General features: G+C 37.9%; 1 protein-coding gene across 9 annotated transcripts in view; it reads right to left on the bottom strand.

The window, feature by feature from the left end:
• Window positions 1–23585, bottom strand: part of RBM26 (RNA binding motif protein 26) — a 53140-nt gene extending 29555 nt beyond the window's left edge. For 3 of the 9 annotated variants that reach the window (XM_080612584.1, XM_080612592.1, XM_080612588.1), the window contains exons 1-9: window positions 23122–23585; window positions 10082–10200; window positions 9399–9535; window positions 7934–8022; window positions 7100–7338; window positions 5068–5328; window positions 2105–2344; window positions 522–689; window positions 33–173 (exon numbers count right to left, since the gene is read on the bottom strand). In XM_080612584.1, coding sequence (XP_080468710.1) covers window positions 33–173; window positions 522–689; window positions 2105–2344; window positions 5068–5328; window positions 7100–7338; window positions 7934–8022; window positions 9399–9535; window positions 10082–10200; window positions 23122–23192 — 1465 coding nt within the window. In that variant the 5' untranslated portion in view covers window positions 23193–23585. The remainder of the gene's footprint in view (window positions 1–32; window positions 174–521; window positions 690–2104; window positions 2345–5067; window positions 5329–7099; window positions 7339–7933; window positions 8023–9398; window positions 9536–10081; window positions 10201–23121) is intronic. The other 6 variants (XM_080612585.1, XM_080612590.1, XM_080612587.1 and 3 more) reach the window with 4 other exon arrangements.
• Window positions 23586–26913: the final 3328 nt, after the last annotated feature.

The raw sequence follows: 26913 nt of genomic DNA, 5'->3' as shown, positions 1-26913 counted from the left end.
CACCTAAACTGAATATAGCTTTGAAAGCATACCTCTGGGTGGTAGATCCATATCACCTGATGTGAGTCCTATCAAATTTGGTCTTTGAGCATGTACTCTATGTCTATACATAGGTCTTGAAGTACTTGTTATACTTGGAGCTTCTGGATTATAGCCATCTGTGTCATACGTTTCTGGTAACAAAGAAATTGTCTAATTAAAATAAATTGCAGTTAAACTCCCTAAGGTTTCAGATACATTATTTTGTTTAATTACAAGATACAGTTACAATGGAAGAGTTATGCAACAACTATCTTAAAAAACCCTGCCATGCGAAGTTTTCTGCTTAAACACAATGAAATATTAGTCCATCATCCAGATCCACACTTTACATGCACATTTTACTTCTGTCCTAAACTAACTTTGAAAAAAACAGTTACTGTCACAGTCTAAATAATACAAACTTATTGTCCCAAACTACACAATTATAATCTCTAAACAGTACATTATAATATGAATCAATGTTATTCTATTTAGCAAACCTTGTGGGCAAAGCCTCAGTACTACACCTGCTGTAAAAAGAGAGGGTGGAGCAGGAGGCGGCTGGTGATGAATACCCGTTGTAACAACGGTAGGAACTGAGCTAGTTGCTGAATTTGGGGGGGCATCCATGCCAGCAGGCTGCAATGGGGGAAGTGGAGGGGGTGGTCCTGTCAAAACCAAAGGAAAACATTGCATTCATTTATTATCCACTACGCTTACATTACACTCAACACATGAGGAAATTGATCTGAAATGTTTGCACAGATATTCAAATAAAACGGTGTGAGAGGTATATGCACATGATGCTGTAGCATTCATCCATATGAAACCATCCCTACCAGCCAGTGACTCAGAACTTACATTACAGAGAAAAGCATTTTATAACATTTCTCCAAACACCTTCTTGCTGTAAGCAAAATGCTAACCTAGTATTTACCTTCACCAAGAGAAAAGCATTAAAGCTTTGTAAAATCCCTTCGAAGAAACAAATTCTATTTTTTAACAGTGTGTAACAAAAATATTTTACAGTAATAACCAGCTTGCCTGAAATTATTTTTCTGAACACCCAAGAAGAAACCTTCAACTCCAGTGGAAAGTCAAAGGGACCTTCTTATAACCGAGGCGGGGGGGGTTGTTTGGTTTTTGGTTTTTTTTTACAACAGGTAATGTGGCACTGTCAAAGCTGAGCAGTCACGCCTGACCTTCAATTTAATCATTGGCAAAATCAGTGTCTGGAAAAAGATGCTGAAAAAAGTCACATATTGGGACTTTCCACATAGATCTGGAAACAGCATGAGAGGAAGAACTGATCACCCCAGCAATACAGTTACCCTCTGTATTAAGGTGAAATAAATACATTCAAACCTTATCCTATCAACTGGAAATGAAAATAGTTTAAGAAACTTCCAAGCAGCATCAGATATCGATTATTCTCAAATAATTTTACCAAGTGAAACATCTAACTTGTTAAAAACAAAAACAAAAAAGAAATAATCACATAAAACTAAAGTCACAGCTTTTAAATGCTAAACTGCTGTTTTATAAAGGAGAGCCAGGCACATAAGTCTTCATGTAATTTTTAGTGCTTGAGCCAAAGTACTTTTCAATAAAAGAGTAAACAAGCAGAAGAATTTATCTTTCTTAGTTATAAAAGTTTCAAAATTAACCACAAATTACATTTCCAGGTGTAAATCTGATATGGCAATTAATTCTCTTTATTATTTCAAATGAAATGCCAAATCTGTTGCTTCAGGATTTTCCCTTCTTCTCTAATAGTAGTCAGTTGTGGACTTCTAGAAAACTCAAGGAATTGAGTTTTGCCACACCATGCGTTTGCTTAAGCACAATTAAAATATTATTCCATATTCAAGGTTCACATTTAACATGCAAATTTTAAACCAATCAACTTTGCTACAATTACCATGGAAAAAAAAAAATTGGTGTAAGCTATGCCACAGCAGGGCATAGTACAACTTTCTAAAATACAATTAGCATTCTTAAAACAGTTTTTTGCACTGCACACAACCCAAGTAACATCCAGGCTTTTCTACTAAAACAGGAGAGTTTAATCTTTTTTAATTACCTGTTACAGGTGGAAGGCTAGGTGGTAGGGGGCCTGGTGGTGGTACTGGAGGTCTAAGGTTAACAGGAGGAGGACTCAGAATTGGTGGAGGGGGAGGAAGTCCAGGAGGAGGTGGTCCTTCGACAACAGGGGGTTGTGCTGGAAAAGGCAGAATGCCAGGAAGATTTACATCTTCTACCACTACTGGATCGCTTCCATGATCAAAAGGGCACATGTCTCCTCTCATACAGAAACCCTTTTCTGAAAAATCAAAAGCAAAAGGAATTGCTGTTAGTATTCAAAAGCTGTAGTTCGATTCAGAGTAGATATGAAACATTTTATGTGTAATGCAGCCATTTGTACATTAAGAACAGAAATTTATATTAGAAAATTAAATTGACTATTTGACTTGATTTTTAACAATCAGCACACAGGAACACTGCAGCAACATTCTAGCAGAATAAATACAGAAAACAGATTTTTCTTGAAGAATTAATTCTGCACTAACTTGTAACAAATTGTGAAAGTAAAAAATTAAATCTAGATATCATCACATTAATAAAACCACAGGGCTTCTAAGTAAAAAGTGCAATTACTGGGATTGAGAAACCCCTATTAAAGTTAAAGTTAATATTACAGAATTCTGACATGGGAAAATTCACTCCAATTCTTTTTCCTCTTCTGCAATTATTTCAGGAAGAATTAGAACATTTTACTGTAGTTTAATGAGATTATGTAGGAGCAAACATTTGTTATTTACATATATACTTATTGTCTATGTGTATACACATGCATGTGTAAATACGAAATATGCACACTCAAAAATGAATATAAATTATTTTCTTTTACACTGAATTGGAGTAGGTCCAGAGGAGGGCCATAAAAATGATCAAAGAGATGGAACACCTCTCCTATAAAGAAAGGCTGAGAGAGTAGGGGTTTTTCCACAGCCTGGAGTGAAGGCTCTAGGAAGACCTTATTGCAGCCTTTCAATAAATAAAAGGGGCTTGTAAGAAAGATGGGGAAACACTTTTTAATAAAGAGCCTGTAGCAATAGGACAAGGGGTTATAGTTTTAAAATAAAAGCATATATACTCAAATTAGATATAAGGAAGAAATTTTTATTATGAGGATGGTGAGACATTGGCACAGGTTGCCCAGAGAAGTTGTGGATGTCCCATCCCTAGAAGTGTTCAAGGTCAGGTTGGACAGGGCTCTGAGCAGACCTGATCTAGTTGAACATGTCCCTTGCAGGGACACTGTCCGTCACTGCAGGGCAGTTGGACTAAATGATCTTTAAATGTTCCTTCCAACCCAAACCCATGATTCTATGATTATCTGTTTAGCAACAGTCCTGACTCCCCTCCCCCCCCCAAAAAAAAAAAACCAACAACCCTAATACAATTCAATATGAAGTGAAAGTTCAAAACATCTTCTGGTTAAAACAGGAAGAAAGCCAACTGTCCACTTCCTAAAACATGATGCAGAAAAAAAGTCTGTACCACCTCATCTTCAGGAAGAGTTACCGAACATACAAATTAGAACATCAAGAACTAACAGAAGTTCTGCAGAGACTCAAGTAGAAAATATGAAAGTACAGACAGGATGAGCAGTACGTTGGAAGCAGGTAGCCACTGAAGAGAGAGATGACCATAGAAGTTTAGAAGGCACAAACAGACATAAGAAAGGCAAACAGAAGAGGCGTGCATCTACTGAGAGATTTCAGTAACAGTCAGAAATGCAGTGGGGGGGAAACCAAACCAACAAAACAGTAAAAATTTGAGGACAACTACATTAGTTTTTTAACACATTACCATTTGCTTCATACTTGGAAATAATAAACTGCTATAGAAGACAAAGTTACAGTCACAAAGTCCTAGAGTCACACCTGAAAATGTTATTTCAAAAGTTTATTAGTCTGCAATTTTTGTTCCTGTCTTAAAAAAAAACAAAACAAACAAACAAACAAAAACAAAAAAAAAAAAAAAAAAACGGAAAAAAAAAAAAAAAAACGGAAAAAAAAAAAAAAAAAAAAACCAAAAAAAACCCACAAAACCAAAAAACTTCAAACCATCACAAACACAAAACTTTGCAGAGCTGGGAGACCATGACGATACAATGTTCTGCAGCTCAGCTTGCACTAGGAGAAAACTTCAAAAGAAACTACACTTTCACAACTCTACTTGTTCCATGGTATTGCTGTGACATAAACTGGCAAAGCTACTCTTTTGAAGTACAAGTCCGCCAGCACTTAAGAGCTCAGCCTCTCATTTTCTTTACTTAGATAAACCCCAATTAATTAGGTTTGAATGTAAAACTAGATCTTAAAGTCATCACTGTGGTATGCAACAACAAAAAAAACCTCAGAAAAACACTTGAGTGGGAAATTTAAACTCTTCTCAGCTAATAGGTTGACTGGCTGAATTCAGCTAAGACACTGCCAACTGCCGTAGCCTCTTGTGTGGATTTGGCACAAGACATGCAAAATGATAGCTTAAGACACAGATAAGCACAAAACCTCACACAATTTTAAGAAACTCCTACAAAGAAAAAATGGGTTAATGTGAACCTGGCAAGTTGTGGCTTCAGACCGTTCTAGTTAAAAATTATTTCTTAAGATAAGATGGAAAAGTTAGGTCAATAAAGTCCTTATCATGGTCAAAACTACCAAATACAGTATTTGGTGTGAACAACCCGTAAGAGAGAAAACCTTGGTAAAATTGTATATTTTTTAATGAGTTTAAATATATTATTTTTCATCTATGTAAAATAATTCTAGTAACTAAAAAGACTATATAAACACTAATAAAACTGTCTAAAAGCTAAGTTAATAAAAAAATGGGACAAAATCTGTATTGAGCAGTTGTGTAATAGAAAAACCACAGTATTAGAGAAGATCGGAAAAAGAAAGGAGTATTACCTCAATCTTTTCAGAAAGAGGCCAAATCACAGCTGCAGGAAGCAACTAGAAAATACAGACTTACCATCATAATCTCGACAGCGTTTCTTTGGAAGCGGAGGTCTTCCATAGGAGTTGTGGTCCAGCTGCTCCTCATGGAACTCTGACCAGCTTTCAGTAGTGTTATTTCCATGATGAGCAGGAGCAATAACAGTAATGGTGCTGCTCAGTGTAGGGACAGGGTAGTGGCCAGATGAAATATTTGTCACAGAAGAAACTGGAGTATAATTGTTCTCTAATGGATCTGTTCTATCCATATCATATTTTGGCTTTCCCAAATCCCTTTCTGTAATAAAAGAACAAGTTAAACTGAATGATTCCTTCTGCACATTTTTGCCACTAAGTCACTAACCTGTGTATTATCTTTATTCCACATCAGTTCACCTCGAAATATAAAAATGATAATTGAAATGTTCTACAGGTTACCCAGAGTGCCTGTAGAGTCTTCACTCTCAAGTTTCTCACAATCCAACTACACAGGATCCTGAGCAACCTGCTCCAGTTTATCTGCTTTGAGAAAGTGTGTTGGACTATATGACTTTCAGAGGTATTTTCCAACCTCAGCAATTCCATGATTCTACATTACTAAGTTTTAACCAGAAACATAACAATCTTAGAAGTACACAGTCAGCCACTGGGGTATTTCAACAGCAGCTATATCCACAGTAAAGCAGAAACACTATTTAACTTCAAGCAGAGTACATCATCTATAGTGATGCATATATATTTTAAGAACTTCAGATGGAAAGTTACTCTGAATAAAGGGAAGCTATGGGCAAGAAAAAGCTAGCCATCACTGGAAAAAAATGTAAAAGTTACACATCTTTAGTGTTTCAAGATGCTACTGCTACTGTATCTTCATGTTTTTATCTTCATTCTATCTGCATTCAAATGTATATATTTATCACATACAAAGCTTTGCAACGACTGCAGAAATAATAGCGCGTGAAAGGTGTGGAACACTTCTGGGCAGATGCAGCAGTAACATGACATTTTATTCTGAATACATACAAACTATTCTCTTAATTTTCTAATATTACCGTCAAATAAACAGTAAGTATCCAGATTAAGACAGAAGAGTTCTGTTATGAGATAAGCTGGTAGACTCAAATAACCCCGTATTAAAGGAACATTAATAAAAATGCTTAAAGATGGCAGGTAAGTGAGGGTAAAAAAAGCTTTTCTTAATGTGCTCAGATAAAGAAACAAAGCTTTCACTGTCTGTAAATAAAAAAAATATTGTCTGTAAGATATTACCATTGTCGTTCACGTAAAACAAAGCTTATATTAACATTCAATCACATTGTAATCTTCCAGCTGAACTGCAGCAAGCTGTTTTAACTTCCTTGTTTGCAAGTTGTTTGGAAAATACCTGCTGCATATTTTCAGAAAGTCCACACACCTACTTTTAAGGCTGAGTTATCAAGGCCCATTCCACAGTAAGACAAATAATACACAGGAGACTCAGATCAGACTATTTTTATCTCCACATTGTCTTAAGACAGGACAAAGATATAAAATTACTCTCAATATTCTTTTCCAACTTCCAGTAACAACTACTGGGAGAAAAAGCATACTTTTCAGCTGAATAAACAGCTTTGTTTTTAAAGAAGTTTTATTTGAAAAACAACAGTACTGAAGTCCTACAGATGCATGCAAATGCAAATATTTACTGTAATAATTTCAGCCCCTCTCTATGTTGCCAAGGAAGAGGCAAGACAAAAAGAACAGAGTTGTCCTGTTCTGCTTGACAGTCCTCAGCCAGTAATTTCTGCCAGCTCTCTCTCAGTAGCTGATTATTAATTTCTGTATCTTCCCAAACCAGACTCTGAGTTTCCTGAAACTGGATTTTTCTGCCTCTCTTCCAAACATTGCTTAAAAGTGGCCAACACTTTCAAAGGTACTGAAGAAGAATGGAGGGAAAGAGGGGAAAACAAGCACTGAAAATATAATCATATAAGCCTTATTTCCACAGAAAACCAAGATAAATTTGAACAAAAACAAAAACAACAGAAGAAATTTTGGTACATCAGGAACGTAGTGTAGGCAACATTCACCGTGTCTTAGAGACCAACTGTTGGTACCTCTGCTTCGTGTTCTGCTCCGGCTTCTGCTCCGGTCTCGATCTCGGTCCCGCAATCTCTCTTTGCTCCAACTTCTACTTCGACTCCTGCTGTAGCTCCGGCTCCTCCCTCTTCTCCTGTTATATCGATCCCTATAGGAATCTCTTCTGGGAGGATTTCGGTCATAATCTCTCTTTCGAGAACGTTCATCCTTTTTCCTTTCATCACGGCTCCTAAACATGTAATTTTGTAAATTAGTTAAAAGAATTATGAAGCCATAATTTAAAACCTTAACCACCATTATAAACCTCAGGAAATGGCAACGGAAAATTAATAAAAACAAACCTACAAATGGAATCTAACTATGATCCTTCCTTTCTTCTCAGAAGTCTTTTAAAATACTTTCATTGGGTTTATGCATTTTACTTTTACCATCCGTAAGATTGTGAAACACAGGTAAATTCTGTTTCTGCCAATAATGTACCTTCCTCAAGTTAGAAACACCAAAAAGTTAAACAGCTACTGAAGCGAAAGCTTCCAAATAAAAAAATATCACAATTCAATCTCAATAACCAAGCACAGTACATTGTACATTGTGTTGCAATACAAACCATAAATCTAACATAAAAATTAACCTTAAAATTCAAATGTGATAGTTGTGCACAACTCTGAGATGGTTTACACTATCACTTACATACTAGCCATATAACTACATATGCATAAAAGCTATAAAAGTCTTATTTTTAGCCTTAGGTAACTATACATAAAGTTCATCATAAAAATCCATCTTATTACTGACGCAATACAATAGGCTAAAAAAATTATTACCTGGTATCTCTGTAGCGAGAACTTGACTGAGGAGGGCTGTGATTTAATCTTCTAGAGAACTTTTTCTCTCGCTCTTCCTCTTTAACGATCTGAATTTAAAGTATATACATTAGATGAAAACATGAGGACACTACAATGAAGACTTCTGCACAATCACATAAAACAAATTCAAAATACCAAGCAAAGTCAGCTGTAACATCGAACTGAAACAACATTTTTGCATGTAATGCAATTAGAGAACCTTCGTATCATACTAGTTTTCTATTTCTAGGAATATTCAAAGAACAGGTTGGGCGAAAATGAAGCCGAATGAGCACCCCTATTGTGCTGCGCTGAAAATAACACCTGCTTTTGCTACAGATAGACAGAAATCCATACTAAGGTACAGTGACAGATCTGGAAAGACATGAATATTCAACAACTGACACAGTAAGGTCTTTTCTTCATCAGCAGGTTAGCAGGTTCAGATCACAGAATCATAGAATAGTTAGGGCTGGAAAGGGCCTTAAGATCATCAAGTTCCAACCCCTCTGCCATGGGCAAGGACACCATACACTAAACCATGTCCCCAAGACTCTGTCCAACGTGGCCTTCAACGCTGCCAGGGATGGAGCATTCACAACTTCTCTGGGCAATTTGTTCCACTGCCTCACCACCCTCACAGTAGAGAACTTCCCCCTTATATCTAAATTAAACTTCCCCTGTTTAAGTTTGAACCCGTTACCCCTTGTAGAGTCACTACAGTCCTAATGAGGAGTCCCTCCCCAGCATACTTGTAGGCCTCCTTCAGATACTGGAAGGCTGCTATGAGGTCTCCACGCAGCCTTCTCTTCTCCAGGCTGAACAGCCCCAATTTTCTCAGCCTGTCTTCATATGGAACTGTGGCCCTCCTCTGGACTTGCTCCAACAGCTCCATGGCCTTCTTATGTTGGACACCAGAACTGCACACAATACTCCAGCTGAGGTCTCACAAGAACTTGATATGGTCAAATGTAGGCTGCTGTCGAAAAGGACAAACCTACTCTTCTGGCTCAAAGAGCAGCATAAACATTTGTGTCAGAATAAGGAGTTTATCTGGATAAAACAGCTGGAGGAACAAGGACTGCCATTTGGAATGGCAGCCTGGATTTATGATGAATTAGAGGGCAGCATATCTACAACAGCAATTCTGAGCAAAAAAACCTGATGTAGGTTGTACTGCAACTCCTGCACTACCCAACAGCTTTATTTACATTTAGCTAAGCAGAACCCCTTTGGTTTACCTTTGAAACACCCACTTACGTTTAGAAAAATTGTGCAGCGATACTCAACATACTAGACACAAATCTTCCAACATATTTTAATGCTGTAGGACAAGTTTTGGGACTATTATTAATAAATGAACATGATGAAGTTGAGCCATGTAAGCAAACTACAGGAATGAGGAAAAAAAAAGACATACATTTAATTTAAAACCCATGCCTACCTCTTCCTTTTTTGTCTCTTTTTCCTGGTGCTGAAAAAATTCTACTTTCAGGCTTCCTGATGATGGCTGTTCTGGTGGAGGTAGATAGCTTTTTGTATTCACAGCATCAAACAGTTTTTCCACAAATATCTGAGTTTCTAAAAGTAAAGAGAGTGTACAAATATCCATTATGCAAAATACAGTTTACATGTGATTTAAAAATTTAAAAAATTATATACTTGAAAAAAATCAGCATTCACCATAAAGTTAAGACAACGAAGAGTTTGGTTTAGGTTGGGTTTTTGATTAATACTCTGCTGATAATTTTATATTTTTAAAAGGATATTCACATTCAAGAAACATGTCAATAATAACAATGTTTCACAAAGTTTTTCAACATCTGGAAGCTTATTTCTAGAATATATACAGAGCTTCAATACTTCTAATTCTGGCAATAACTCTTAACATTCATAATTTTCTTCCAGGAATACAAACAGACACAAAACACAGACCTAACATACACATATTGTGCTATACACCTGTTTAAACAAACAAACAAACAAAAAACCTTCATGAAAATTGAGTTACATACTTCAAAGTAACAAAGCTAATAAAGACAAAAATGCATTATTCTATGGGAAAAGATTGAATGAATTAAGACAGACTTTTCACTCAAGCTTTATTGCTATGATAAAAGACCATACCTTTCTGAAGAAATACATCCAGCTGATCAACACACAATGCCTTCAGTTCCTTTTCACTTTTATCCTTCTTTACCAAAGCCAGAACATATTTAGCTAGGGCAGACGGATCTGCATCACATCTGCAAACAGATTAAAATAGTAATTAAATTACAGAAGTTAACATCTGAAACTGTTATAACCAATACATATAAAGGACCAAAACATTTCCTACCATAGTAAAAGAAAAGCACTCAGATGTATTTTTTAAGACAGAGTCCAGATATGTAAGATTGCCAAGTATCACCTTTCTTTTCTAGAGAAGTAATTGCCTAGAACATGTCCAAACAATATTGCACAGAAGACTTCACAGGAAACTAGAAAGAACTATTCAGAATGAAACAGTCTCAACTGCCTAAGTCTTCAAGGCAAATAAACAAATATTTCTATAACTCTCCAATGATGAAATTAGTAATTCTGAGTGCAACACTAGGTGACTGTTAATGGGGTAAAGTCAGCCCTACCTTGTTACAAATGAATACACTTACACAGCAGAAGTGATCCACACTATTAAAATATAAATAAATAAATCACTCTGAGATTCTTAAATATGCTTCAAAAGAATCTTATTACTACCTACATACGAATACCATAAAAAACAGATTAACTGAAAAATCGTAATTTTGAAAAACAGTTCATATAATACTATCATGTAATCTTGGTAAGTGGTACAAAGACAATGAAGCGAAATTTAAGGGCTCGTTATCCATTTTAGATATCTAAATTCAATCTAAAGGTAAGTATGGAACACTTCAGTATAGAAGCTGATGGTCTCACGCACACCAACAAAGAACTTAAAAAGGCATAAGCTGTATATGCATGTTAAGTAGAACATTATTCAATATGCCTGATAAAATTTGATTATAATGTCTCACAAGCTGTAATCTACAATGAACTCTGTAGTGGTGTTACAGAGTAAAATCTGACAAAGCAAGCGAGAATACCGCAGAAAACAATTTCATGCTTCGTAATTCAAAGCCAGTAACTAATGAAATGGTGAGACAGTGGTTTATCAGGCAGAACAGCTGCATTTTCTTAAACCATTTAATCCCATTACACAGCATAAACCAAAGGAAGACCTCAGACCCCACAAACCCAGGCAGGATTTAACAAACACACGCTGGTTGTGTGATATAGGCAGTGAGCTTGTCTAGGTGGTGATCAAAGTTAATACTAGTGTTTTAAAGAGCTACAACAAAAGGGAAAAAATGGCACTGGTGCATCTAACTGTACATTAGCAGAAATAATTAAATTAAACTGGGGTTAGAAAGTTGCACTGAATATGAATATCACACAAACATTGTTCTAGTACAGAAGTCTACTAGTTACAACGAAGATTAAAATGACAGTTCCCAATCTCTTCCACATTAAACCAAATGAAATTTCAATGCTGAAGCTTAATTATAAAACTGAACATTGTTCATTTAAATTACATGTATTTTAGACACTGGGCACAAGAAACCAAATCCACCACCATTTAATGCTGCCTAATTCCTCACCCTAAAGACACCATCACCTGCACACCAAACAACATCCTTCACGCAACTATTCACTAAGCAGAGGAAGCAGATCTGTCAGAATCCATCCTCAGATCTTCTGGATAGCCTGGGTCCAGCAGTGCTCTGAAGATAAACATCAGAGCTTCAGACTTAACTCAGCATCCTCTAGAGATCAGCCAGTATCAGAATTTCAGGCTGTCAAAGCAACTTGAGCTGCTAGGGGTGATACCACAGCATTCTGTGGTATTCACAGTCTATATTCCAGAAGAACCTGCACACACTGAACTGACAAAACACCAATATATACTATTAATCAAAAAACAGATTGCAAACCAATTGAAACTTGTTCAGAAATGTTTTCCTTCACATATCACATCTGATTTGCTCCCATTCAGATTTAACAATTCTTTATCCAGAAGAAAATGCTGTTCAAGCAGCAAGTCATCTTGGAACCAGGGACATAACCTCCTACAGTAAGAGCGACAGGACCACATGGTCTCTTTCACATTGCTAGCACCTGAGCACATCATCTCAGAAGCTTATCTGAAAGTTTGATACTGAACAATACAGCCCCCCAAAGGGCCTAAGGCCTCCTTCTCAATGCTTGAATTTGGCTTTTATCCCCACCCCACCCCCTTCCTTTAATGCTACTTCAATGTCACTACAGGAAAACTTCAGTCCTCTCTCAGTTTCAAGCTGAATCATGACTCGGAAATTACTGTGCTATTTTCATATTAGCTATCTACACTCATAACAGGAAAACAATCTTCGCAGGAGAGGACAATTTTTACATGATAACACCAAATTCCTTTCTTCACCTTTGTATTCTCCACAAAAATCAGGTAAAATATTGCAAGCTGGGTTAGTTTTTTTATTTCAATTTCCACAAATATGGTTATCATCTGATAATAGTCACCTGTCATTGTTCAAAATCTGCCACAACTGACTTAAATGACAACACATATACTCAAAATGGAGGGAAGAAGAAAAAGAAGAGTAATTCTAGAAGGTAAAACCTCACTGCTGTTAGCTACTGCAATATACTTCTATATGTACTTTAATTCTACAGCTTCTACAGCAGCAACCACACAACAACCTCATGTGCAGTTTAAAGTAATTCCTCCCTCATAAGCAGAGTAGAAAAATTGAGAAACTTGTCTGGAAAGCCACACTCCAAAATGTGTAACAAAAAAAAAAAATAAAACCACCAACCTCAAACCCAAACAAACTCAAACAAAAATGGTTAAAACACAGCAAGCAAGCAATTCATGCTTTCACCCCTCCCCACTATGATTTTGGAAGTCTTAGGAATACTGTTCATCCCAGAACGACCGTAAAATTTGAATCCATCCACCCAACCCCAAGATACTCTCAAAAAAATATCCTCAATAACTGTACTTTGTATTCATAAACCACAATCATTTTCTCCTCTGGTACTGTCCTAGCCTTTATCACTCTGTATGCAATACAACCACATATGAACAATGTAAAACAATCATACTGAACTCTAAGTATTACTCAATATGTAAGTGTAGAAACCCTCCTGTACACAACAGGAAGAACTCAGATGCTTATTTATTTTGGCTATTCAACAAATGCTATATTTGAGAAGTACTAACAGATGATATTAAATAATCAGTAATGAATACAATTAATTTTGTGCCAGAGTGAGACGGAGAAATTTTTTTTATAAATAGACAGTACTGTTTGTTTTCTTTTCACTTTTTAAAATTAAACTACAATACTTCATACAAGCCAAAGGCTGACTTCCTTTTTTTTATGTACCGACTTGAAACAGAAGTCTCCTCTCTTCTATGTCTGTTGCTCAAAGCTTGAAAAAAAAAAAAACAACAACATAAACAATTGATCTGTTTTCTCCACACTGTTGCCAAGACCACACTTGTTTCTGTAACTAGTAATTTAGATAGAATTAACAAGGTTATAGTGTGATCTCTTACTGCTTTTCAGACTGCTTTTTAAGATGATGCTAAAATTAAATTTCTGGCAATGTGAAGTGGTAGAAGAGAAGGGTAATGGGTCTCATGAACTATACAGGACCCTCAACACAGTAGGCCTGCCTGAAAATTTCTGTTCTTTACAGCTATTAAGTATTCTGGATTATCACCATTAATGGTTTTGTTCGGGGGAGAGCTGCTTTTTTAAAAGCAATTCTCTTTTTCAGTCAAACTGAATTCCAAAATATTGCCTATAAATTTGCCATCCTTTGACTTAGACAAGATCTGCTGGTTTGGATTATAATGGCTTTGGGTTTTTCTGATAAATGAGTTTTTATGTTCTCTAGATTGACTGTAGTTTCTCACAGAATAGCAATCTGTGTGGGAATAATATGCAATATGCTTGTTGTGCATACATGGATTTTTCACTAATTTTGAGCATGCTTTATCAGTTTTTCTGAACCTCTGCCTTGTATTTTATGCTCTTGCAGTTGACACTGTTATAAGTGATGTCACTTTGAAGTAAACAGGAAAGGCACCCAGGGTGATGACAGCAAAATACACTGTGCAGCAGGATTTCCCATGCAGTATGTATCACTATGTTCTTGCAGATTATAAGATTAAGAAAGGTCCTTAATTGACAAATCAGAAAAATTAGAAAAATCAGAACACTACCTACACATTTCACATCTGCATTCAAAATCAAAAGTAAATTTCAATTTCAATTCTAATGTTCACTGAATTATATACATTTTCAATTGTTAGATAAAGGTTTGAATCCTTAGCTTAACTTGAATATGGAGGGTACATGACAAACCTCAGTATAAATGGCAGTGCGTGTTATAACTGTGACAGAAGTTTAAACATCACTTTATCCTTATGCTAAAGTTTGGCTGCTAGAAAAACATTCACATGTGCTGAAAGATGTAAAACAACATTTTGCAACTTGGAGCCCCATAACTATATCCTCCCAAGTTTTTGTAGGCATTTGCTGCAACTAAATAATCACAAATTTTTCCTCTTGCTTTCACTTTCACATTTTCTTTAACAAACAACATAAACCTGTTGGCAAAAGTTATCTGAACTCATTTCCACTGCAGCAAGTTAACTCCCAATGCCATTTACAATTAAACACCACAGCATGTATTCTTACACCCACTTTCTGAATATATGGCCCTAATTAGTAATAATAAATAGTTTTACCTCTAGTACTGCTTTTTTGTAGCCTGTACTCTTTCAGAGAACATGCAGTGTCTACTGTTCTGTGTTAAGTAAGAGATGGCTCTTGTAGCCCCACTTTAATAAACAGCATTTAATATAGAGGCACAGATGGAAAAATTCTCTTGCTAGAGCTCTATACATTCTTCAGAGAACAATCCGAACACCTCCAACTGCTACCCACCACAGAGAAGTTTCAAAAAGGAAAGCAACAGCCAACCAAATATTTTGTTCAATTGTAGGAGCAAGAATTCACAACTGCAACAAGCCTCACAGAAAAGTTCAAAATCCTTTCTTTCTGATCTCATCCAGTTTCGAAGTTATTAAAAGAAATTACCACTTCAAATAAAGAAAGCAGAAGAGGAAAACTGAAGTTGTTAAGAGTAAGCCCTTAAATATATACTTTTTTTTTTTTTATTAATAATGAATGTTTGAGAAGGGGAAAGTAATTTAGCTGAAGAGGACTCATTTCCCTGTACAGTCTTTTTATTTTAATACTTTGCAATTCATTAAACAATATTCAATATATCCATTTCCAAAACTCAGATTTACATATTTTTAAATATAAAATACTAAATATCTTCTGAGAACTCACTTTGACTTTTATAATCACCATGCAATTACAGACATCAGCCTAATTTACAAATGCAGTGGACGTGGAACACATATTGAAGTTCTTTTAGAATAAAAAAAGAATGTTACTGGTATAGCTGTACATACAAAATCCTTTATTAACAACAGAGCTTACACAGACTTAGACTTTACACAGACTTAGAGGTTTGGGTTTTTTTTAGCTAAAAGTAATTTAAAAATGCAGATAAGCTAAATAAACATAATACATTTGTACATAAATATTATACAGAACCCTTTCAGAAGATATTGAATAGAAGCATTCAGTAAATATCTTTCAAGCCGTAAGAGAGACTAAGCACAAACTTTGAATATTGTATGCTGAGGCAATATTGCATGCTGAGGCAATATTGCGTGAAGTTAGTGCCCAAGAATGTCTTTAAGCATCAGTAACAAAAATGTATCTTCAAATGAAAAAACATGCTGTTTGAGTATTGTTAATGTAAAAAAATACCATAAGGAAAGGGAGATCTGAAAATCTGTCGGACTAAATACTCTGAGAATTTTGGCAATGTCTCCCCAACAGGGCCCTGAACTCTCCATCAAGAAAACACTGAATAAGGCCACTAGGACTCCTGTTCAAATACTCACACTGACAGCAAACACGCCCCCACAAACCAACCAGATGAATTCTTAAACCAAAAGAAGGAAGGAGGAATTAAAAAATGGCAAGCAGAATCAAGAATGATAGTTGTGATGTTGATAATATACCTGAAAAATTCACACACATATAAATAGCTTATTAACCTTGCCTATCCTACTCCAGTCTGACTTCTTGACAAAGCACAAAATGAGTAAAAGATAGATATTCGATGTTTCCTACATATAAACAAGCTGAAGCAAATTAGCTTGAGGAAAGGTCTGAAATACCTTTTTTCCTCTCAGAAAATCTCACATATTGCTATGAAGTTCCTCATGCTGCAATTCTTCATTTCAGTCAGTTCTCAGTAAGTGAAGTAGCCACTTGGAACTGGAGCCTTAAGAAAGTTATTTTTTCTAGTTATTCTTTTAAAAGTAGTATCTACAGCATTTGCTGAAGACCTGGTACTATGCTGCTGTAGCAAATACTACAGAAATCTTTAACAAGAGGATAATCCTTTAATTTCCAAAAATCTCACTGGCATGACGAGACAAACTGTTGCTTAAATTTTACAGTTATTAGACGACTACTCAACCATTACAGGAAAAAAAAAATAAATCTTTTTTGTAGTATAACCTAATTCACACATTTCTATGTCTTTTCTATGAAAGTGAAAAAATAATAATCTACTATTCCAAAGTCTACCATCTCATGAAAACATGTTTGGAAAACAGATGCAAATTCCCAAGAGGAGATATACATAAGTAGCAATTAACTATAGGGTACATAACCTTTTAACATGCAGGGGGGAAAAAAGAGTAAAAAATTCCCATGCTGAAGCTGTCAAATTGTAATCTGACCGTTTTCACAAAATTAACATGGTTACTCACTTAAGGGAAAAAGTGTGCTTGGGGGAGGGAGAGGAGTGAGGACAGAAACTTCCATACAGTTTCCTTGTAAAAAAACCCCATTACTTGTCCATTTCAGATACATCTGGTTGCTTTTATTTCAAGCTAATGACAAAACCCTCAATCTAGCCTTCATTTTGGACACAACCATTGTGCACACACAACTCTTAAGATGGTAAAAGAAAACATGTGAGGGTTTTTCCCTTCATTTTTTAAAATTAATGTACAGACCAAAAAGGTGCTGCGAGTCCTGAAACTAGCTGCTCAAATTTAAACTACCAGAGTACACTGAAACCACAAAAGCATGTCTGAAGTCCTCCAGGCAGTGAATGATCTCTCTGAAAAGAAAACAACATGTAGGTGCATGTTATTTGCCATACTCTGATCCTGAGAATTTACAACCTAAATTTTAGTCTAGTTTTGTTGCCTAAAGATTAGTATTTATACTTCTCTAGAATGATGCTCAGTTCTTGACAATTATCAAGGTGGACATGGTTATGTTTGAAAGCTAAGAGAAATGCTTCATATTCGCAGGGCTGAGTGGGTGCAGAAAAATGCCTGCTGCTTATTGGGCAGAACAGCTTAGTCTAATTTAGGCAGCTCTACCATTCCGCTGTGTTGCTGCTAAAAAAAATAAATGTATTTTTTTTACAGTATTCAATACAGTATTCAATAAGTAAAATGAATGACATACTCATTCAGCAAGATCCAACTCTTGAGACACTACTGTAGATGAGGACCACTGTTACAATGTTTTCATTAACTTTAATAATACAGAAATACACTGAGCAATGCAACAGCCTCCAATGCTGTTACATAAGTTACTGATGTCATTACAATAGTTCTAAGTTATCATGATACCCACATCTGAAATATTCACACAGCTGCAACCAGCAGCTTAAAATGCCACCTCTAGATTCAAGAGAGCTCTCATGAGGCAGAACAGCTGTCAGCTTGCTAGCTGGCTAACACATTCAGTGCAGAGAGCAAAAATCATCGCAGCGTATCTGTGACGATATGCAATGCAGCCAAGGGTTTCCATTTTGCTGCTGATATTCAGTGTAAGAACGAGAGGTTTCCTGTAACAGGAATAATTTTCTTCTCTATGTTCCATTTTCAATTACACCTTATAACACAAATATTTTAATTCTAGCATAGTATTTTTACAGAGAAGCTTAGCAGTATCAGCACACTAAGTTAAGGACCTTAATTTCCCAAACACAGCAGCTTCCCACTAGTCCCGTTAACAAACCATCAAGTTTCATAACAGATGTGTAAGAGTATCTTCACTAGTGTTAAGACAGTGACATACCAATGACATGTATTTCTGCTTTATTTATCTTAGCCATAAATAGCTTAAAGTGTTGACAGAGTAAACATAAAGAAAAGAAACATCTATTCCTTTTGAACTTCTTGGGAAGTTTCACAGAAAACGAAAGTGAAAGCTCCTGGTAGGCTGATGAGTGCTACAGGCAGGACAGTGTGCAACAATGTAAGTGCAAAGGAATGTCGAAGTTTTTCATTTTAACTTACTTATATTCTTTCAGTATCCTGGCTTATTAACATATTCCTTATGCCATTATTAGATCTTTTTTATTCATCACCTTTCTTAAGTAACTGGGTAAAGATAACTAACCAGTAGCCTATTAACAATTCAGCAAAGATCCAAAAGGCCAAAAACTATTATAAAATTTAACAAAGGTTGAAAAGCATGACAAACAAAAACACAACAGTGAAGGCATAACTGAACACCAGAGCATACTGACTGTTTGCCATAAAATATTCCAGTAACAGATATATTCTAAATAGCCTTTAAACAATTTGGATTCTGCTCCCTCTGACATAAGCAGTTTGAGCATCATGATCACTTGCAGGATTAACTAATGCAAAAAACCTCTCCATTTTAATTAGATATACCTAAATAACTTAAAAAATTGGTTTAGCTATTTTTTCCATCTTCCTTTCAAGTCTGATTTAACACATGAACAAACCTTCACAAGAACGTAATTATAGCAAAGTGGAAAAAATTAGATATGGGAGTCTTAATCAAATTGTAAGCAAAATTCATTGGGCCAGCAGAAGATTTTAATTAAAGTTAATTTACACAAAGTAATTAAAAACAAGAAAAATTTCCACTACAAAGAATTAGGGCAAGGGGGAGAACATTACAAAGTCTTACAAAATGGTGAATTCAGCTTTAGTACAGAAAAGCTAATTTTTTCACAGGTAGAGATTCAAACAAATGCAAGAAAAAAAAAGAAAAAGACATCCTACTTGGAGCTTTACCAAGCCAGATCCTGATACTCCAGCAAGGATTATACACACAGTTTATGCAGGATCTGGAATGGATGTGCAGAAAAGAAACCCATCACAATAGATATGGCTCAGTGAGAATCTTGTTGGTACAGAAATCAGAAGTGACAGACAGATAGAAATTATATATTCCAAGTTTAACATTATTTCCAAAAACTTCATGGGAGCCATGCCATGGACAAGAGAAAGTGTATAACACTAGAAACTAAGCATATTGCTATCTGCAAGCAATGCAGAAGACTATTGAGAAATGCCTTCTTCACAGAGACTGGAGTTGAACACACAAAACAGCTCTAGTCAAATACAGAGCAGCCACAGCACAAAAATAATAATCTTGCCACTTTGTTTACACTGGTATTACATTCTCATAGCTGTATCTATAGTGGTTCTGTGTGTATATTCACTAATTTTCTGTACACCAAACTGAGCAGCTCAGGAGTTATTTCCAAAATCACTAAAGAAGCCTATCTTTGCAGAATTGTAGAAAGCGTAGAAACTCTAGAGATCTACCACCCTTCAAGCAGAGCTGGACTGTGTAAATGCTCCAGCATAGCAGCATTTGCAGTTTCTGCCTCACTGCAACAAGTCTGAACTTAGATAAGGAGTGTTTGTATGAAGGATCACCAAGGCTTTGCCAAAGGCATTAGAGACATCCAAAACAAAACAACCAAAAAACCCAACAACCACAAACAAAAAATTCAAAAACTCCCCTCCAAACATTCTTGTCTATGAACAGTGCTTCCCAGGGCACCAAGTGAAAGCAATCTAACAGCCAAATAGTTTTAAGTTCATACATTTACATAACACTATGTTATGTACTCATTATACTAAATTCATTATACTAAAAAGTTAGCATTCCTGATAGTGCCTTGAAATAGTTTAATGATAAAACTTAATGATAAAATAACAATATCCATAAAGGTTGTTTCATCTTCTAGTTCTAGAAGTGTTCCAGAAACGCATGTTTTATGGCTTTTGACGCAAGCTAAACATCCCAATTAAAAACTGCTAGCTAGCTGGAAACAGACAACTTGGAAAATGAAGTATATTCTAACTACTCAGCTCTAGATAACTAGCACATGTAGACCTATCTAAATGTGTATAAAATTTATTTGCATATTTTCTTAAATGCACTTCTCCCTTTAAAACTGAGACAACACCTACATAATGATCTAATACAGTGGTGTCTTCCTTACTATAGTTAGGAAATACAGCTGCCTATCTTGCAGCTAAAGCTTTCTGAAAGAGCAATAAGATAAAAAACAGTTGGCACATTTTGTGTTTCATTAAAAGGAAAAGACAAGTTAAAAACTATTTGCAGGCTACGGTAACACCTTGAGGCAACCAGCACTTTGGGCTTCATTGTACTAGCCACTGCACCAACACCTCTTCTTTAGAAGTAACTACACACTAAAATTTTCATACAGCCAAAAGCTATGGCTATAGGCACACATTTCAGATAGCTGAGATCAGAAGCAGCTCCAAGAATATCTGACTGCTGGGAAATGACAATACCTCTCCACCAACTATGCCACTTATTGGAATAATGCAATTACGTAGGACACTGCACAAAACTGAATTTAACAGCTGCTTCTGGCTTTTTTCCTCCCAAAGCTAAAAATTCAGAGAACTCATCCTCTGGGCCTGCAATTCCCTATGCCATGACATAGCTTTCCAGCACAAGAACCGTATTTGAACTACTCACACACAAACTCTAACTTAACACAAACATGTTGGTCCTTTTAGTGCTAAAAGCACAGAATCGCACTGATCACAGAAGCTGAAAATCACGATTACACCCTTTAACTGCCGGCTACCACTAGCAGATATGACAGTTCAGCGTGCAAACAAATAGAAAAAACAAGGAACAACCAGAGTTTGTTACCAGAACAAGAAGTTACTACTGCACATCGCTAATGAATGGAACTTGAGGGAAAGACTGAGGAACCACACTGACCTCTAGGTAAATAGTATTTGGCAAACATTTGATACTTATATTGCTAACAGGAAACTTATTCACTGGTGAAAGTTAAATTTCAGCTCCTGATGCATAAATACAAAAAAAAGCAGAAGAATGTATAAACTAATTTTAGATATAGATCTGCAAAATCCAAAAAGCCTATTGCATTTACTCAATAAAGGGATCTGGAAGTCAGCCGAAGGCCTCCTGTAAATGCCACAAATGGACTCCCAGATTTCACAGAATTTAAACATGCTCCTTGTAAACCACTTGAAGTTAACAGATCCATCTCCAGCTGCTGAGCAACTGAGAGGTAAGTGTGTACAATTCATCATTTCAACCTACTAACATGTATTTTGGTAATTACAAGGTTCTTCAAAGTTCAATATTGTCTGTTGCAAGCCTCCTGACCAGCATACTCTAGAACACCACTATCCTGTTGCTCATTACCTTTTACAGAATATTCATGCAAAAAAGTATCCAGAGCCTAACAGGGAGCATCCAGAGGACTATCTGGATCTATTACCACAGAATACAGTATGTTCTGTTATTCTAACACTATCTAACCAATGTGTTCCTTTATTCTGCTATTACCTTACACTGACTCAAGAGTGACATTAATTCACCTTCCCCAAACTAAACCTTTACAAGACGCCGCTTTTTTTCCAAACAACAATAACATAATCTTACTACAGTCTCAAACCTTTTACATAAAGGCACCGGACATAGTTTGCTGCAGGCCTAAGTCAAGTCCACTGAAATTAAGTTCAAGACTCATCTATTTCACTGTGGTTTGGATCAGGTCCTATGGAAACAAAAAACAAACCCAAAAACCAACCAAAACACCATACCCACTCCCCCCACCCAAAAAACAAAACAAAAAAAAATCACCACAAATAAAGCTCTCTGAAAAGTGTCTCAGCATTTTTTCACTTTTCCAAGTTATTTCAGCATAAGCCAAACTATAAATGTACATACATATACTTAATTAAAAGTTATGGATGCCATAAAGCAGATTTCACACACCACCCATCTGACAGCATCAAAAACTGACACTGGCCAAACATATCAGAAGTTAATACCAGAAGTAAAAGTTCTACTTCTATTGACTCAAATCAAGCTGAAGCAATTTAACCCACACGTTACAACAGGGTTTCAGAATGACAAGTGCATACTTTGATCTAAAACGTCTGCAGGCACCATATTTCCAGAATGCAAAACCTTTAAAACCAAGTTCACATCTTAGTTCCACTAAACTATCATTCAGAGAAGGAAGATGAGGACTATTTGCAAAACAGCCCAAATTACTCACTTAAATGTTATGCTTAGAGGCCAAGCAGTTACTCACAAATACGCAAATCATTCTCTGGGGCTTCTACTCCCAAGCGTTCTACTGATGCAATTTTTGTTCGGGGGGAGGGAAACAAAAGAGCGTCCAATATTCAAAACAACCGAGAACTACGTGCTACGAGTCTACACGAAATGCTACTGGGAAGATCCCAAGCCCCTGTAAAACGTCCCATAGCACCTGAGCTCTCCCACAGGTCACTGGACAAGGCGGCAGGTGGTAGTTATTAAGCTGGCCTCTACAGCGGCTGAAAGTAGGCAACAGCGCGCTGCACACGCAGACACATTATCTCCTGTACACCCTGGGCTACAAAGGGAAAGAACGAGTGCCGTCGCTAGGGGGGGGAAGCTGCAGCCTCTTGAGAAAGACGGTCCTACCTCCCAGCCGAGGACGGTACCGGGAGAGCGGGGCCACGACGTGGCCTCCCATGGAAAGCGGCCGCGGGAGAGAGGGACGCTGGGCGGGCATCTCCAGGGATGCCCCCACAGGCCCCTCCGGCGCTATGTTCCCCTGCCGTGAGGATCCCCGTCTTTTCCAAGGGAAGGTTTATTTTGGAGCGGGCGGGAAAGAGAGGAATGGTCGCCGCTACTCACATGGGCTCCAAGGTCTTGCTGAGCCAGGATTTCAGCGCCTCGAAGTTTTCTATGATCATTTTAACCACCATCCAGAGCGGCCCGGGCCCCCCGCCTCCCCGGCAGCAGCAGCAGCAACGGCGGCGGGGTCCGTGCCGCCCCGCCGGCCGGGACTCCGGCTCCCGCCTCGCCTGCCCTCACCCGCCTCGCCCGCGTCCGCCTCCCGGTTCAGCAGAGGCCGTGAGGCAGGGGCCAGAGGCCCAGCACCACGAAGGGGGCGGAACCAGCTGAGCAGCGGCTGCTCCCTGCGGCCCCACTCTCGCCTCTCCTCAGCCGGGGAACGCTCTCCGCAGCTATCCCTCGCCTTGGCGGAAGGCAGCGAGGCCAACGAGCTGCGAGCCCTGAGCGCGGCTCTGGAACACACCACGTCCCCCCTCTACCCTCAGCCGCAGAGACAGACGGAGCGAGCGGGCAAGCAGGTAAGATGGCGATACCCCCGCTATCGCGAGAACGGGAAGTCTCGCGAGGGCTGGCTACGCGCGGGGCTTGCCGGGGTGAGAGCGGCGCTGAGGCGCTGCGTGTGGTGGAACGTGTTGTGACAGCTGGTGAGGAGCTTCGGTGGCGCTGTTAGGAGGAAACGCGCCATGGGGAGGCAGAAAGAAAGGCACAGCGAGTGCACTCTGCCCTGTGGCACGAACTCCTCCCATAAATAAAAGGCCACAGTGATGATCCGGGGTCTGGAGAATCTCTCTTATGAGGAGAGATTGCAGAAGCTAAGTCTGTTTATTCCAGAGAAGACTGAGAGGGGATCTGAATAATGCATAGAAATATCTCAAAGCCAGGTGCCAGGAGCATGGTGCCAGACTTTTTTCAGTGGTGTCTAGCAACAGGATGAGGAGCAGTGGCCATAAACTACAACACGAGAAGTTTCACCTCAACATGAGGAAGAACTTCCTTATGTTGAGGGCAGCAGAGCACTTGAACAGGCTGCTCAGGGCAGTTGTGAAGTCCCCCTCTCTGGAGACATTCAAAACCTGCCGAGGCACTTTCTTGTGTAACCTGCTCTAGGTAGCCTTGCCTTGTCAGGGGGTTGGACTAAATGATCTCCAGAGGTTCTTTCCAACCCTAATGATTCTGTGAAATGTTTGCAAGTGATAGAAAAAACTAATTAAAAATTGTTTTGTTTTTTTTTTTTAGAAAAAAAGGCTGAAGTGAAATATTTCTCTGAAAACATGGGAGTGGGCAGTAAAGGCCCATGCCTTCCTGATGTTGGCCCTGCTTGGGGTGGGACAAGGCCTGCTGTGGGCCAGTGGGTGCTGATGCCATCAGGCCCGTGAGGAGGACCTGACAGAGAAGCTGAGCCCATGCACCTGCTCAGTCACCCCCAGAGGCAGTGGCAGTGGGGGCTCATGGACTGGCCCCCCAAAAACCAGTGCCCACCAGTGCGGGGCGCTTCCATGAGAAGTTAGTGTACAGCACTGCTTTTGCTGATGACCTGGACTAACCAGGTGCTGAAAGCAAATGTCCATGGTGAATGTACCTCAGAAGGTGGGCTTCTGAAAGACTGGCTTCTCACCTGAGCGCCGTGTGAGGAGCATATCCATTCTGCACAGCCAGTGAACAAAGGTGAGTATTTCAAGGGAATTGTTCACTCTGCTTTTCTCCGGGCAGAGCGAATGACTGTCTAGCTGCCTGCATGGTTTTCTCAGATAGAGAGGAACTTCAGGTAACTGACATAGATTACATGGCAACCATGGCTTTGGGTGACCTGTCAATTCATAAGCATCCTACCTTTGTCATGTAGAGTCCAACTCACACCAGTGGGAGCCCTAGAGAGCAGCGGTGAAGGCAAGGAGATATGTTTGGATAGAAGGCAGGATGCCCGTCTGTTCTCCTGGCATGGGCACTGTCAAGGTCTGTCCCCAGCTTCATCCTGCCTATGGAAACCCACCATGGACCACTAGTACTTAGTTGTGTTTGAAAAAGCTCAACATTTCTTTGCTGCATCAGTCATGGAGCAAGGGTCATTGGCAGTTATGACCCTTGTTTAAAATCTTCCATGATACCGAGAAGCAGTTGACCTCAGCAGACAGACTGCCAAGAAATCCAGTATCTGAGACAGCTAAATAAAAGCTGGAGGAGGCAAAGGCTGCCTGCTTGTGGCTTGATTACCATCTTTGAAAGTTTATTGAAAACTGGAGAGTATAGCAAGCCAACCAAATAAACTGTCAGCTTAGTATGTACTTCACTGAGGACTTCCCAATTACAAGACAGACTTTGATTTCCCTGTGGAGAGTGAACAGCACATCTGGTCAGTAGACAGAAAATCAGCAGAGCCTGAAATTCTTTGCAGACTGTGCTGTAGACATCTAGAGTCTTTGGCTCACAGTCACCAGCTTCTAAGTTAACTACCCCTGAACACGTAAAAAGGGTCACTAAGCCTGGGATTCTGATGGGTCTTTGAAGGGGCAGGCACATAGAAATTAAGCATTGTGATAAGAATCTAAATTTGGGGTTGGATCTGGCCCTTAATCCTTTCCAAAACCTAGTGTGTAGTGGAAATAATTCAGGCAAGCACTGTGTCAGTCCACTTCACTCTCATCTTTGTAACTACCTTTGATCCTTGAATATACAATGGCTAGCAAGAAAACACAGCCTCTAAAGCTTCCCCATATAAAATGTACGGATATAAGCATGGTAGCAACTTTTCTGTCTTTGACATTTCATTTTCTAAACTGCTTTCCTGCCATTCAGAAGCACAGTGCTGTAAGTAAATGAAATTTGTGGTCAGAAAAAGGATTTCATGAATACATTTTATGCACTGGATAAGACTTGTACGCATGGGGTAATTTTTGAACATTACTGCTCTGATAGAAGTATGCTTTTATCACACTTCTGTGGTGATATTCAGAGTAACTATAATAAATAAAGAAATAAAAGGTGCTGACATTCCCAGTTCTAGTTTGCAGACTTGAAGTTCTTAAGGCCTTATAAATATTTAGATGCCACATCTTCAGAAGTGACTGCAGTGTTCTGTAATATCTTTCAGGCAATTTTCATTTCACAGCAGGAATTAGAGGAGTACAAAGCAAAACTATTTATTAGATCTGAGGAAACCATTTCCATTGAAATATATAGTGGCTTCTATGCATAAGGTGGTTTCTATTTAAGGCACAACATTTTTAGGTTCTTAATAACAATTAAAAAAAAAAAAAACACAAAATAAGGAATGGTTTTTACTTCAATCAAACTTCAGTCACACGTGAAATCAGTACTTAGAAAAATCTCGGAAGATCATGTTTCATGTAATGCAATATAATACAGAGTCTGTGCAAAGGATCAAAGTAATTATTAACTTCTTCAACGTCATATTCATGTGAGACGAGTTTCTATTTCTCCCGTAACTGTTCAATGTAAAATTAATGAACTGTCCAAGGGAAAAAAACCCACATACCCTAAATTTCATCCCTACCTGTACAATTAAAGCCCTGAGGAAATTAACATGAGAAAAAATGAATCTTTGAAAAGACAAGAATTGAACACGCCCTCCTTAGGTTTCAACAATTTAACACCTTTATTTAAAAAATCAGTTCCTGTTGCTAAATGATGGTGATATTCTGTATCATGTATGTGATCTATGGATACCAACCATTTAATAGGAACTAAATAATAAAATCACAAAAATGTGAAAATAGACATATATATTCTGTGGATTAATATAAAAAAGTGCATTTTAACATCAGTAATCTTAAAATAGAAATTATTTGTTAACAAAGTAATACAAATCTAATTACCTTATTTATTCATGCATCA

Source organism: Psittacula echo (assembly GCF_963264785.1).
Source record: "Psittacula echo genome assembly, chromosome: 3".
NCBI classification, from domain to species: domain Eukaryota; kingdom Metazoa; phylum Chordata; class Aves; order Psittaciformes; family Psittacidae; genus Psittacula; species Psittacula echo.
The sequence above is the reverse complement of the archived record's forward strand: the minus strand, read 5'-3'. Positions and strand labels throughout refer to the sequence as shown.